At 33.3% G+C, this 13721-nt stretch overlaps 1 protein-coding gene across 1 annotated transcript; it reads left to right on the forward strand.

Moving 5' to 3' along the window:
* The first annotated feature begins 10824 nt into the window (after positions 1 to 10824).
* Positions 10825 to 13291, forward strand: LOC114283436 (uncharacterized). Its single transcript, XM_082913479.1, has 6 exons — positions 10825 to 10979; positions 11442 to 11663; positions 11753 to 11827; positions 11930 to 12034; positions 12133 to 12485; positions 12989 to 13291. Coding segments are annotated over exons 1-6 (774 nt in total). The 5' UTR covers positions 10825 to 10961; the 3' UTR covers positions 12990 to 13291.
* Positions 13292 to 13721: the final 430 nt, after the last annotated feature.

Genomic DNA, 13721 nt, shown 5'->3' on the forward strand with positions numbered 1-13721 from the left:
ATTCCTTACGAACTGTACACTTATGGACAACTTTGCTCCATCGTTACAGACGAAGGTCTTTCTTTGTGTAATGACCTCAAACTCCAGTATCAAATGAAACAACAAAAACTTAACAGGAAGAAAAGAATTAGGAGAATTTTGTGACCAGTTTGCCTATGAACCCGTCATCAAATATCCTAGCAAAACCCGTAAAATTTCTCATAAGAAATCTTCTAAACCTTTCCGTAAAAAGTCTCAAAAGACTAGCCATCCGCAACCAACCAAGAAGTTTTATTCCAAAAAATCAACCAGTAAATCTAAAGGAAAATCTAAATCAGAAATTAAATGCTACAAATGTGGCCAAACAGGACACTATGCTAATCGATGTAAATCAAAAGCTAAATCGAAAATTAATGAATTGAAGCTTGATCCAGATATTAAAGAACAGCTAATTCAAGCACTAGAAGCTGACGAAAATTCTACCAGCGAAGAAGAAATCCCTTCCGATGATGAGATCAATCAGTTATATTCAACTTCAGCCAGTGAAGATGAACCAAAAGAATCTTGCCCTTGTAGCACCAACCAGGAACAAATCTCCGAAATAAACTATTGGAAATCAATTGTTGAAATGAATGGTTTAAATTTAGGAGAACCAAGCAGTATTAATGTTCTAACAGACACTCAAAAGGATATGCTAGCTGTAGCAGACCAAATCCAGGATCCAGAAATAAAAATAAAATATTTAAAAATGTGTTATGAACATCAACAGACTGCTCAGGAAACCCCTCCTATTCCAGATTACTCTTATAACCTCCAACATGTATTAAACAGAATTCAGACTAGATCGGTAGTCGAACAACCAACTTCTTTAAAGGATTTAAAAATGGAAATTAACATTTTAAAAACAGAAGTAAAACATTTGCAAACTGCTAGTGAAGCTGCAACCAAAGATATCAAATATCTTCATAGCCAACTATCAAAACAGAAACAAAATGATTCAGAAACTGAACAAAAACTTGAAACAAAGAATGAATCAGAATCTTCTACCCCTTATCTTTTACTTGTTAACCAGGTAACCTTCCAAAAATGGTATATAAAAATTTCTTTTATGATTAAACCGGATTTTATTATCAAAGATGCTATTGCCTTAGTAGATAGCGGAGCAGATATGAACTGTATCCAAGAAGGTATAGTTCCAACCAGGTATTTTGAAAAGACTACTCAAAGTCTTACCAGCGCCAGTGGTAATTCCCTTCAGATCAGGTATAAAATTCCAGAAGCTTATATTTGTAATCAAGATCTTTGCCTTCCTACATCTTTTGTATTAGTCAGAAATCTTGCAACAAATATTATTTTAGGCACACCCTTTTTATGTCTGTTGATGCCTATCCAGAAAATTGACCAAACAGGAATTTACTCTCAATTACAGGAAAAATCAGTAATTTTTGAATTTATCACTCAACCGTATACTAAAGAATTAGATCAAATTCGTGATTTAATATCTGTAAAACAAAATCAGATAAATTTAATTCAAAAGGAAGTTCAATTCTTAACAACAGAACAAAGGTTACAACAACCCTCTTTTCAGCAAAAAATTAAATTAATTGAACAGGAATTTCAAACAGAAGTGTGTGGGAATGTTCCTAATGCTTTTTGGAATCGCAAAAAATATACAGTAACTTTACCATATGAACCAGATTTTGATGAAAAATATATTCCAACTAGAGCTTGCCCTAGTCAGATGAAAAAGGAATTTATGGAATTATGTAAAACAGAAATCCAAAGCCTTCTGGATAAAAAGTTAATCAGACCAAGTCACTCCCCGTGGAGTTGTACCGCTTTTTATGTTAATAAAAACGCCGAATTAGAACGAGGCGTTCCTCGTCTTGTGATTAATTACAAACCGTTAAATGATAAATTAAAATGGATTCGTTATCCTATTCCGAATAAGAAAGATCTTTTAGATCGCCTCCAGGATGCTATAATTTTTTCAAAATTTGATTTAAAATCAGGATATTGGCAAATTGAAATTGCAGAACAGGATTGCTACAAGACAGCCTTTACAGTACCCTTTGGGCATTATGAATGGAATGTCATGCCATTTGGCTTGAAAAATGCCCCATCAGAATTTCAATATATCATGAATGATATTTTTAATCCATATACTGAATTTACCTTGTCTTATATTGATGATGTTTTAATTTTCTCCTCATCCATTGATCAGCATGTTAAACATCTTAATATCTTTAAGAATGTTATCATCAGAAATGGTTTAGTTCTTTCTGCACCAAAAATGCAACTTTTTCAAACCACCATCAGATATTTAGGACATAATATTACTAATGGTAGTATTATCCCCATTAACCGTAGCATGGAGTTTGCTTCAAAATTTCCAGATGAAATTAAGGACAAAACTCAATTACAGAGATTTTTAGGAAGTCTTAATTATGTTAGAGACTACTATCATAATCTATCTGCTGATGCTAGTATTCTTTACCAGAGATTAAGAAAGAATCCACCAACATGGTCACCAGAACATACTTTAGCCGTTCAGAAAATTAAAGCTAAAGTCCAACAGTTACCTTGCCTACATTTACCTAATCCTGAATGGAAGAAAATTGTTGAAACGGATGCTTCCAATGAAGGATTCGGTGGTATTTTAAAACAGTTTAATCCCAAAACTCAGAAAGAAGAACTTCTATGTTTTCATTCTGGGCATTGGAATCAAGCTGCTTTGAATTATCCAACCATTAAACAGGAATGCCTAGCCATTGTAAAATGTGTTATCAAATTTCAGGATGATCTTTTAAACCAGCATTTTCTCATCAGAGTTGATTGCTCTGCTGCTAAACAGATATTTAAACAAGATGTTAAAAATCTTGCTTCCAAACAGATATTCTTAAGCTGGCAGAGTTAGTTATCCAATTTTGATTTTGATATTGAATATATTAAAGGAGAAACTAACTCTTTGCCTGACTTTTTGACCCGTGAATATTTGCAGAAATCAGCAAATGACCAGTAGAGGCCATCGTGGGCGTGGTCGTGGCAGGGGTTCTAACCCTCGCTATGATCCATCAGAATATCCACCCCTCTCTCGTGGAGGAGGTCAAACCAGTAATCCAACGGCTAAGGATATCCTCCTTAGGCCTGAAGACCCGTATACGCTAAACAGTATTTCTGACGAAATTGTTTTGTGGATTGAACCATCTGATGAACAGTGGATGATAGATCCGTGGGAGATAAAACGTCGTTATCTCACCACTCAACAGTCACCTCCACACTTTGATCAGTACAGGTATATTTATGAACAGATATTGATTGAAACTGGAGCTGCTGAACTCAAGCACACCTTGCATGATATCAACAAAGCTGCCAGTCCTATTCAGTATAGCAAAATTGTTATCAGTCACATTATGCCCATCTCTGCCTGGGGCATTCATCCGCACACTACTCGGGATCTTGATCTCCGAAACAAACAGACCAAATATTCTTACTGGGATTACATTAACGCTTTTACCCAGGTTTTCTACTACCAGAACCCAATCAAGAACCATTCTTGGTTTATCCGTCTTCAGTCCGCCATTATTCTTAAAAATGATGTTCCAAACTGGTTCCTCATTTGGTGGGATAAGTTCGGACTTTCCTTGGATATTTTACCCGAAACAGTTAGAACAGAATATAATATTTGGCATGCGGCTTATTCCCGTGCCTATTCATATTTAAATAAAAACAGAGAATTGTCTATCCGAAAATCCATTGTCCATTTTTCTATCCGCTTCAGTATTCCTTGGATATGGAAATGGGACTTTGCCTGTGATTACCAGAATCATGTTCCCCGTCTCAAAAGAATCTTTTTTGTGAAATGGTGGAATAAGATGGATCTCAAGGATCTCATTCTGAAAATTCAACAGCACACCAAGGCTTGCTGGGATTCTGTCAAGCAACCGGCCTTACCAGCACCATCCTCTTCTCCAGCTACCAATCCTTTCATCCAAATGCAAAAGGAGTTAAAACAGAAATATCCTAATCTTTCAGATAATGAATTAATTCTGAAAAGCATGGACTATCTAAAAGAACAATTTCTTCAATCCGTTAATCCAGAAGATGACGTCTCCATGAAGTCAGGTACCAGTCATACTCCATCTGAACCAGAGACAGATGCAACCGACCACGTGTTAGCAGGAGAGTCTCAATCCGAAGATGATGTGGAGCCCAGCCTCGGTGATTTCTGGGATTCCTTCACAGCTGTAATAGCAGAAAAGATAGCTCAAGACAAAAACAGTAAAGGTAAGGGCCCCGAGCTTTAGGTGTCGGCACAACAGGACAAATAACTTTCAGGAAAAGAAGATACTCCTTCAGTATCAGGGAAAAAGCTGTTCCCCATGCTGATAAAGTTGAAGATAAGTAGATAGGTGTAATCTGTCGGTGCAATGGAAGATGGCCACCTGTCTTTATGTAATAATTCCCCTTATCTTCTTTGTAGTATTTAAAGGGTTGTCCTCACCCTTGTTGAGACACGGTTTATTATTAAGTTTTCTCTCCTCTCTCCTTTGTAATCCTCTTCCAAACCCCCTCTTGTAAAATATTTTACTTCCTCAATAAAAGTCTACTATTCGTGTTTAAATATGTATGCCCTCTGTTGATCTATTAGAATCATTATTATCTGCTAAACAATTCTGGGAACAACAGAAAAATTACTATCTTAGCCTACCCGTAGACCGTTATACCCAACAGTACATATTGGAGCGGACCTCACAGTGTGATAGGTATCTAGAGGAGATCCAGGTCCTGATCAACGAACAGCTAGTGGCGTAGGCGGCCAGAAGGCCACCGCCACCCCAACAGTAAAGGTAATATAGATCATATATGTCTTAATTTGTTTTATTTATACTGTTATCATGTGTGTATTAATTCTTGGGTTTGTGCTTTGTAAGGTTAATTAATTGGTAGAGTTAGTGGGACGTCACCCAAGTCGCGTAGGGTTTAGGTCGTGTTGCAGAGAGTGCGTTTGACCGTTTGATGCCCGTAAGTCGTTGACAGACGTGCAAGCCCTTCACCTTAAATTAAATTGAATAAAAATGGAAGTCAAATAAAAATAAAAATGGCCGTTGCAAAAAATTAAAAATGGAAGTTCATTCAAGAAACCACTATACCTTAACGATCTATTTGGAAATTAAATAAAGAAGGAATTTTAATAGAAAAGTAAATTGAATAAAAATGGAAGTCAAATAAAAATAAAAGTGGAAGTTGCAGAAAATTAAAAATGGAAGTTCATTCCAGAAACCACAATACCTTAACGATCTATTTGGAAATTAAATAAAAAAGGAATTTTTATAGAAAAGTGAATTGAATAAAAATGGAAATTGAATAAAAATAAAAGTGGAAGTTGCAGAAAATTAAAAATGGAAGTTCAATCCTGAAACCACTATACCTTAATGATCTATTTGGAAATTAAATAAAAAAGGAAGTTGAATAGAAAAGTAACTTGAATAAAAATGGAAGTTGCAGAAAATTAAAAATAGAAATTCATTCAAGAAACCACTATACCTTAACGATCTATTTGGAAATTAATTAAAAAAGGAAGTTGAATAGAAAAATGGCTTGAATAAAAATGGAAGTCGAATAAAAATAAAAATGAAAATTGCAGAAAATTAAAAATGGAAGTTCATTCAAGAAACCACTATACCTTAACGATCTATTTTGAAATTAAATAAAAAAGGAAGTTTAATTGAAAAGTAAATTAAATAAAAATGGAAGTTGAATAAAAATAAAAATGAAAGTTCACTACAACAAAAAAGGTCTATGGTGACGAAAACGCGTGACGAAAAAATATTTCGTCTCCAAATATGCATGTTTTAGTGATGAAAATAAGATTTTGTCTCCAATTGTATTATTTTTAGAGACAAAAACCAAATTTCGTCACCCAATGCTTAAAATCACATAAAACAATAGGTGACGAAAAATTTATTCGTCTCTAAATTTTATTTTTCGTCACAAAACAATTTCCCACCCTTGGAAAATTTGGCGGAAGATTTGGTGCCATTTTGGAGACGAAATTTTTCGTCACCATTGTAAAAAATTTTAGAGAGGAAATAATTTCGTCTCTAAATGTATTATTTTTAGAGAGGAAAACCAAATTTTGTCACCAAATGCTTAAAATCAATAAAAAATAAAATTGAACCATAGATATCTCTCTCTGTCACTCCCTCACCCATATATCTCCGTCACACCGTCTATTCATCTTTATCGCATCGGTCAACCCGCACGTCACCGGCCGGTGCTCTCTACAAAAGGTCTCTCTCTCTTTCTCTCTCTATCTCTCACTCCATGTTTTTGCCTCACTCTCTTTACCCTGCCCTCTTCTCGCTTTTTTGAGCTCTTTCTTCTCTATTCTCACTTTTCCAACCTCCGTCCCCCCTCTTCTCTATCTCGCTATCCCCATTCTCGTCTCTCACTTTCGTAACTCGTTTTTCCCAAATTTGAACCCGAATTTGTTGGATGCTTCGCTGCCTGCGTCCTCCTCACTTGGTTTTTCTCGAACCCTAACTTGGTTTTTCCCATAAATACAACAAAAGTAACCTATGGTGACGAAAAGTAGTGAAGAAAATAAATTTCGTCTCTAAATAAGAACAATTCGTGACGAATTATAAAATTTTGTCACATATAATAAAAAATAAAAATAATAAGTGATGAAATTTATTTTCGTTAATAAATAAATCTTTTTAGGTGAGGAAAAATAATGTTTCGTTATCAAAGGTTTTTCCCACTAATTTTTTTTGGTGGCACCAAAATTTTAAAACTTTTGATGAGAACAAAATTTGTCATTAATTATAAAATTATTAGTGAGGAATATATTTTCGTCACCATTAATTTTACATTTTAAAAAAAAACTTGATTTTAAATATTTTAAGATTATTTGGTAAGAAATATATTTTCGTTACTAATAATTTTTAATATTTTGAGACCTTTTAGTGAGGAAATTATTTTGTCACTAATTTTGGAGGGAAAATTTTGACAAATTAGATTGTAATGAAAAAAAATAAACTACTCATTTTTTCTCCTTTTTTTTTTTTTGTGTGTGTTTTTCAGTTTTCCTTTTATATCTCTCTCTCACTACAATAAATTACAAATTTGGTAACTAAAAAATTTCATAAAATACCTAAATTTATTTTTTGGTGGGAATACTTTCACATTACTACCCAATTATGATTTTTTTTTTTTTTTCATATCTTTCTATGTCTTTACATGCACCCAAAATTAAGCGCCAAATTTTTTTGATTTAGCGCCTAAATTGAATAATATCAAAATTTCAGTCCAGACTTGTCATCTCCTCGATTAGAACTTTGTGCCCTAATCTATCTATAGTTCCTTCACAAAGCTGTAACAGAGCTGTAACAGAGAACCATCGTGAGTTCATACTCCACCGTGAGGACGGTTCATCCACCACCGGGAGTTCATCCTCCATCGTCAGGACGGTTCGTCCTCCACACCGTGAGTTCATCCTGCACCGAAATCAAGCTACAGCACAACCGTGAGTTCCAGGTCAGTTTGTTGTCTCTCTTTCTCTTTCTCTACCCCTCTCTCTCTCTGTTCAGGTCTCTGGGTTTCTCATTCTCTACCTTTCACTTTTCTGGATTTTAATTTGGGAAAAAAATATATAAAATAGAATGATTAACATGTTCTGTATTCTAATTATGATATTCATATTCTACCCAATATAATCATTGAAGTGAATGAATTGTTGGTGATTCTACACAGTAAAGTCTCATGCTTCTTATTATGGGTCTACTAGGTGTTTGATAAAATGCCACAATGGCTAATTTTTTCTTAATTGTTTTGTTTATTATTTTATTTTTTTTTTGTTGAGCAGCAGGATTACCAGACTTGAGCGTGTAAGTTGGCCAAAATTTTCTGATCTATATCCAATGGAAAAATGATGTCTTTATGTGTAACGATGTATGTTTGATTGGTACACATTTTTTTTATACCATGCAATGAAGAACCATAACTATATAAAGTATAAGTGAGAAAATAAAGTTGAATTAGGATATACTCCTCTCTTCTTTGTTAGGTGTTTCTGTTGGGTAGGTGTTCAATATTAGATGTACCAGTAACCTCACATCTTTTACCGTTGGTATATCATATGTGTCTAAGGTGCATTAGATGCTTTTGTGACCATGTAACATAGTTGAGTTTGATCTTGTGAAGTGTTTTTTGATAACTCAGTATCTGGCCCATTGATATTATGAAGTGTTTACGTTATACTAGTTTGATTGCTAATCGAACTTGCCGTTTCTATTTTTCAAATTAGTCATATGAGGAAGCATTTATTTGACATGGCTCAAGCTCCTACATGGTGAGGTGACTGGGTGGATAGGTCACCAGCTAAACTATCAGACCAACTGATCAGAATGCACATATTTAAGTTAATTAGGTGAATATAAACAAAAATGCATTTGAAAAATAATTAAGAAATGTAAATTGATATATACTTGAAAAAATATAACAATTCAAATTCGTCATTAGTCAATCGATGTGAACATTCACAGATTATGAAGTGTGTTATATTTCAGTCTACATATAATTGTTTATTTTCATATATATTGTATTTTGCATTTGCGACATGTAAAAAGTTGACATTATTATTCTACACTACTAAAGATGGTCTTAGAGATATGTAAACATAGAACCAATCATGTATACATATTTCTTTGCAAGTTATAAAGCCTATTTGCAAGAATTTGAGTACCATATTGGTTACGCAATTTGAGTTCCAAAAAAAAAATAAAAAATATTGGTTCTGCAATTTAATTTTGTTTGTATTGGGATAACCAAATGAAAACTGACTCACCAGGCCACTAACCGTCCCGACCCTAATGGAAATGATTTGAGAGTTTTTTAAGGTAGGATGGGCATTTAGATGAAAATGAAATGAAAAACTTGAAAGTAATTAGACAATGTTAGGGAATGGTAATCCGGTTCCATCCCAATTATACCCAATTATACCGTGATAAATATATATTTAGTATTGATGGATCATATAAATGATCTTTTAAAAAAAAAAAAAATCTCCTATTCTATGTAGTCCATATAATGCACCTCTTTTTTTTTTTTCTTTGCCCAAAAAATCTTGCATTTTCAATATTAAACTTAGCATTGATATGTACTAAGATAGAAAAATAAGGATCATGAACAACTCTCTTCAATACGCAAAGTGTTATCCAAATAACTTACTGATTGATTGGAAATGCTACCAGACCAACTGAATTAAGGACATTTGAATTCTTCAAAATTCCCTTACAAACACACTATTACAAAAATCTGTAAAAGCTTATATCAAATAGGATGAGATAGACAAGGCGGTCTGGGGTGGGAGAGTGGTCTAATAGATAAGATTGCTTATCAAAATAACATTCACTAAACATATATATTTTTGATATCAAAATAGCATTTACTATATATGAATAAAGTAAGACAAGGGAAGGGTGTGGCATGGAGTAAAGTCTTCCCTTCTCCTTCCTATTTGTGTATATAGACTTGTAATTTTGAAAATTTTGTAAAGTGGTGTGATAGCTTCATGAAGATCATTATGGATGAGTTGACCCCCCTTTTGCCATGCCTTCATTGTATTTTAGCAAACTCTCATCTTCCCTTTTGGTAGTGGAATGAATATTCATCCAATCAATGGGATTTCATATAATCTTGGTGTCTCTTTAACAAACTTTCACAAATTATTATAGCATAAAAGAAACATTTTAAATTATCTCAATGGAAGAGATGCACTACAAAACCCAACTAAACACATAGTGAGAGATTAGAGGACCAATGAGGAGCGAATGGCCCCAACATGTCTTCGGACTATTAGGACAAGATTAGGGGGAAGTGCCCTAGTGTGGGGAGTCTACTGTTGGGACAATCAAGGCAAATCCACTGCCCTCAAAATTCTGAAAGCAAAAAACATCAAAGAGGAAATGGAATACATAGACACCTTTGTCCCATGTGCAACACTTTGGGTTTTGAGAGAGCAACCTTCCAAAAATCCCTAACTCCTTTGTGCCCTTCTCTCACCCTTTTATCATTTCTTTATCTTTACAAGAGCTAAAGGAAGAAAGTGGGAAGCACAAGCAAGCATCAACTTGTGGTCCAATTCAATGTATTTTTTGGAATTATTTTTTTTTTATTAATTTACTTTAAAATTTTATGTTAGAATTTTTTGGTGTAATTTTTGTTTATTGTATATGGAGTAGAAATAGAAAAACAAGAAAAATGTGATTATTTGCAAAAAAAAATTTCCCCTTTTGGACCATAAATCTAACAACTTTTCCTAACATATGTAACTATTACATTCGTCTTTTTTCTGTTCGCATTTCTTTCCTTACTTAAATGCTACATTTGGGTACCATATTTAACTGCATTTTACTCGTGGTAAATCAAAGTCTATTGCAATCTTATAAATCTAATTTGGATGTTAGACTGTCAAAGGTTTAAGTGGCAATACACATCACAGATTTTGAGCTCATACAAATTGAACTATAAAATTATCACGATGTTGCTTTCCAAAAATACATGGTTCACATGATGAGTAATGTTTTTGAGTACTTTTGTCACGTGCCAAGTTTATATTTTGTACCTTTTGGATTATGGTTTGGCGACAAGTTTGCTAGAAACATTTGATCTATTTTGGTATGACAAGCTTACGTAAAGTACCTTTCAAATAAGGTGTTTTGGATATTTTGGGATTATGTTTTTCTTCTTTTATTTAATGGTGAATAATTATATTGTCTATATTTTCCAATTAAAGTTGAATTATGTTATATAGTTGTAGAAGATCAAGTTGAATTCCTGTACCTGAACAGTTCTGTGCGCCAGTAGGAGATCAAGCGTCTAAGTTGGCCTCCAAGATTGGCATAGAGGTTCGAACGCAATTACCAGACTTTAGCATTTGTAGGTGGAAGAAGGTTCACGATGCTGATAAGAAGCCAATGATCCAACGCTTGGAGGTAATTATTGTCAAGTAAAAGAGGCATGACACATGAAAATTGAAATTGAAACTGAAATTACATGGTAATTATTGCATAGAAATTGAAACTGAAATATAGAAGGTAATTATTGCCTTCTATACTTTTTGAAACTGAAATTGAGGTCATAGATGGAAAGGATTAGAGAAAAATGGTGTAACATAGGGGTTTAATTCAGTTTGTTGCTCGGTTATGCTCAAGTTTTTGCTTCTTGTGTGAAAGAACTACTCTCTTTGTTAGGGTGATTATAAGAACTTGCTGCTAAACAAGATATTACATGGTAGCATATCAAAGACTTCTAGGAATTAAATTGCAACTGTTAACACATCTGTTAACACATCTGTTGATGCAATCTTTTTTTCTTTGTTGTTTAGTCAGGCTCATTGCTGCTTGTCTGAAATTTAGGTTATTTAACTTATAAAAAAAAATGATTTGATTTTGTAGGATCAGTTTGATCTACAAGGCAATCCGAGTGATGTAGCAAGGACTTTAAACGCACAGTTTGGTCGGCGATTGAGTAGCTTCACCTATAGGTTGCACAAACAATACAAGCAACTTAAGGATGCAAGAGGGGAGGAGTACGCGAGAAGCCACCCACCTACAAGTGTTACTCTTAATCAATGGACATCTCTAATTGACAAGAAGTGGAATAGTAAAGAATTCATGGTATAATGTTTTATGTTAATTGTCAAAAATTAATTTTCTTCTTACTAATGTTAAGTTTTGTTGTTTTTATTGGTGTTTCAATCGTGTAGGAACAATCACTAACTAATGTGAATAATAGGATGCAAATGAAAACAAAACATAGATGTGGATCAAAATCAATCCCGGTTAGGGTGCACAGCTCGGTGTGTTCTGCTATTTTATTTTATCAGATTAGTAGGCTTTGTTATTTAAATATTTGAAATAACATTAAAAAACAAATGAATCAGATAATTGCAAATGGAGAAGTTCCTGATTTGGCAAAGTTTTACAAGTCCATCCACTATAATTCGAACACACATGAATGGATTTCGTCGGAGAGCCAAGCTAATTATGTATGTACAAGGCAATGCATATTAATTTTGATAAAATTATTTATTTGCTTTGTAGGGTAGAATAACTAATAATTGTTCGATTTATTTTAAATTAACAGGACAACATGATAAAGACGCAAGCCGAACACCTCTCGCAGACTGGTGTGATCCCTTTAAGCCAAGAGGAGTTGTCAGTTAAGGTGCTTAAGCCAAGGTCAGGTTATGTGAAAGGACTCGGCTTGAGGCCTTCTTCTTCTATGAAGACTACTGTTGTACCTGCTGAAAATAGTGACTATGTTCAACGCCTTGAGATGCAAATAGCACAGCAAAATGAACAAATTGCAAGGTTTCAAAAGTCAGAGAAGAAACAAAGCAAGAAGATACAAAGTATCATAGAGTGTTTGACGCAGAAAGGTATCACGGGAAATTTTGAGAATGGGGAAAGTTCAGATTCAGATGAACAAGCTTCTTGGTTAGTATATTATGTTTATATGTTAATTTAGTAGAACATTTCTTCTTTAACTAGGGTAGAATAAAAAACTACTTTTGACATTTAGGCACAAGGTCCCGGGAAAATAGTGAAGTATGCATCTAAAGGCCCGAAAAACATCACAAACACCTTGAGATTATCAGAAATTATCACGAACACTTTGGGAGGAATCAACATAAGTTGTGAAAACTTACAGAACAATCATAGGACTCTCGGTTGGAAAACATTTAGGCTTGAAAATAGGCCGTTAGGGAGTAAAATCTTGAAATAGTCGTTAAAAGGCCAAGAAATATTATGAACACATTGGGAGGAACTAATGTAAGTTGTAAAAATTTACAGAACAAGCACGGTAAAAATTTGGTTTAAAATTTACTTTGAAATTTTTATTTTTTTCTCTTATAGGTTGCATATTAACATATTTAGTGAATGGTTACCTTAACCTTTTGTTGTTGTCTTTTTTTTCTTTTTTCTTTTTTAAATGGCAGATTGGAGATGAACGAATTTGGTAACCTGCATAGCAAGAGTTTTTTGTTGATATTACCAGACACATCCATCACAGTGTAGTTGTACTTTTTGTTGATATTACCAAACATGTATTTTGACTATGTTGTTGTGGGCTATGATTATATTGTGATGGATCTTATCTTTTTGTTGATATTTTATTGAATAGATTAAAATGAACAGGTTTTTGTTGATATTACCAAATGAACAGGTTTTTGTAATGATTTGTAATGGATATTATATTCAGCAGGTTATTAAAATGCACAAGTTATTTTGATTGTGTTGTAGTTTTTGATTTTACTAAAATAGATGTTATAATTTGGATGTTATATATTAATTTCTTGATACTATGAGACATGTATTTTGCTTGAGTTGTTTTATGATAATGAACAAGTTAATTTTATATTGATTTGTATTAAATATTTTATTTAATAGATTATTAAAATGTACAGGTATTGTTTATTGAAAAAAATATATAAATTGCAAATATAACCCTCCCCTCAATTTTTAAAAATTATTTATTATTGGTGACGAAAAAAATTGACACTAAAACTTTCTAATCCCAACAAATAATTTTGTCACAAATATTCACTATTTCATCACTAAATTAAAATATTTCTTGACAAAAAGTTTTCGTCACTGAAGGGTCTTTTTTTTCATCTTTTGGTGACGATATTTTTGTTACTAAAAACTTTATCACTATTTTTAATGACGAAA

The sequence above is a fragment of the Camellia sinensis genome, chromosome 2 (genome assembly GCF_055761805.1).
Source record: "Camellia sinensis isolate YWXY chromosome 2, ASM5576180v1, whole genome shotgun sequence".
Classification (NCBI taxonomy): domain Eukaryota; kingdom Viridiplantae; phylum Streptophyta; class Magnoliopsida; order Ericales; family Theaceae; genus Camellia; species Camellia sinensis.

Excerpts from the sequence above, each read along its gene's own strand:
- LOC114283436 (XM_082913479.1), top strand. Across the intron at positions 11,828-11,929 it reads GTGGATCAAAATCAATCCCG|ATAATTGCAAATGGAGAAGT; the intron begins GTTAGGGTGCAC and ends CAAATGAATCAG. Across the intron at positions 12,035-12,132 it reads CGGAGAGCCAAGCTAATTAT|GACAACATGATAAAGACGCA; the intron begins GTATGTACAAGG and ends TTAAATTAACAG.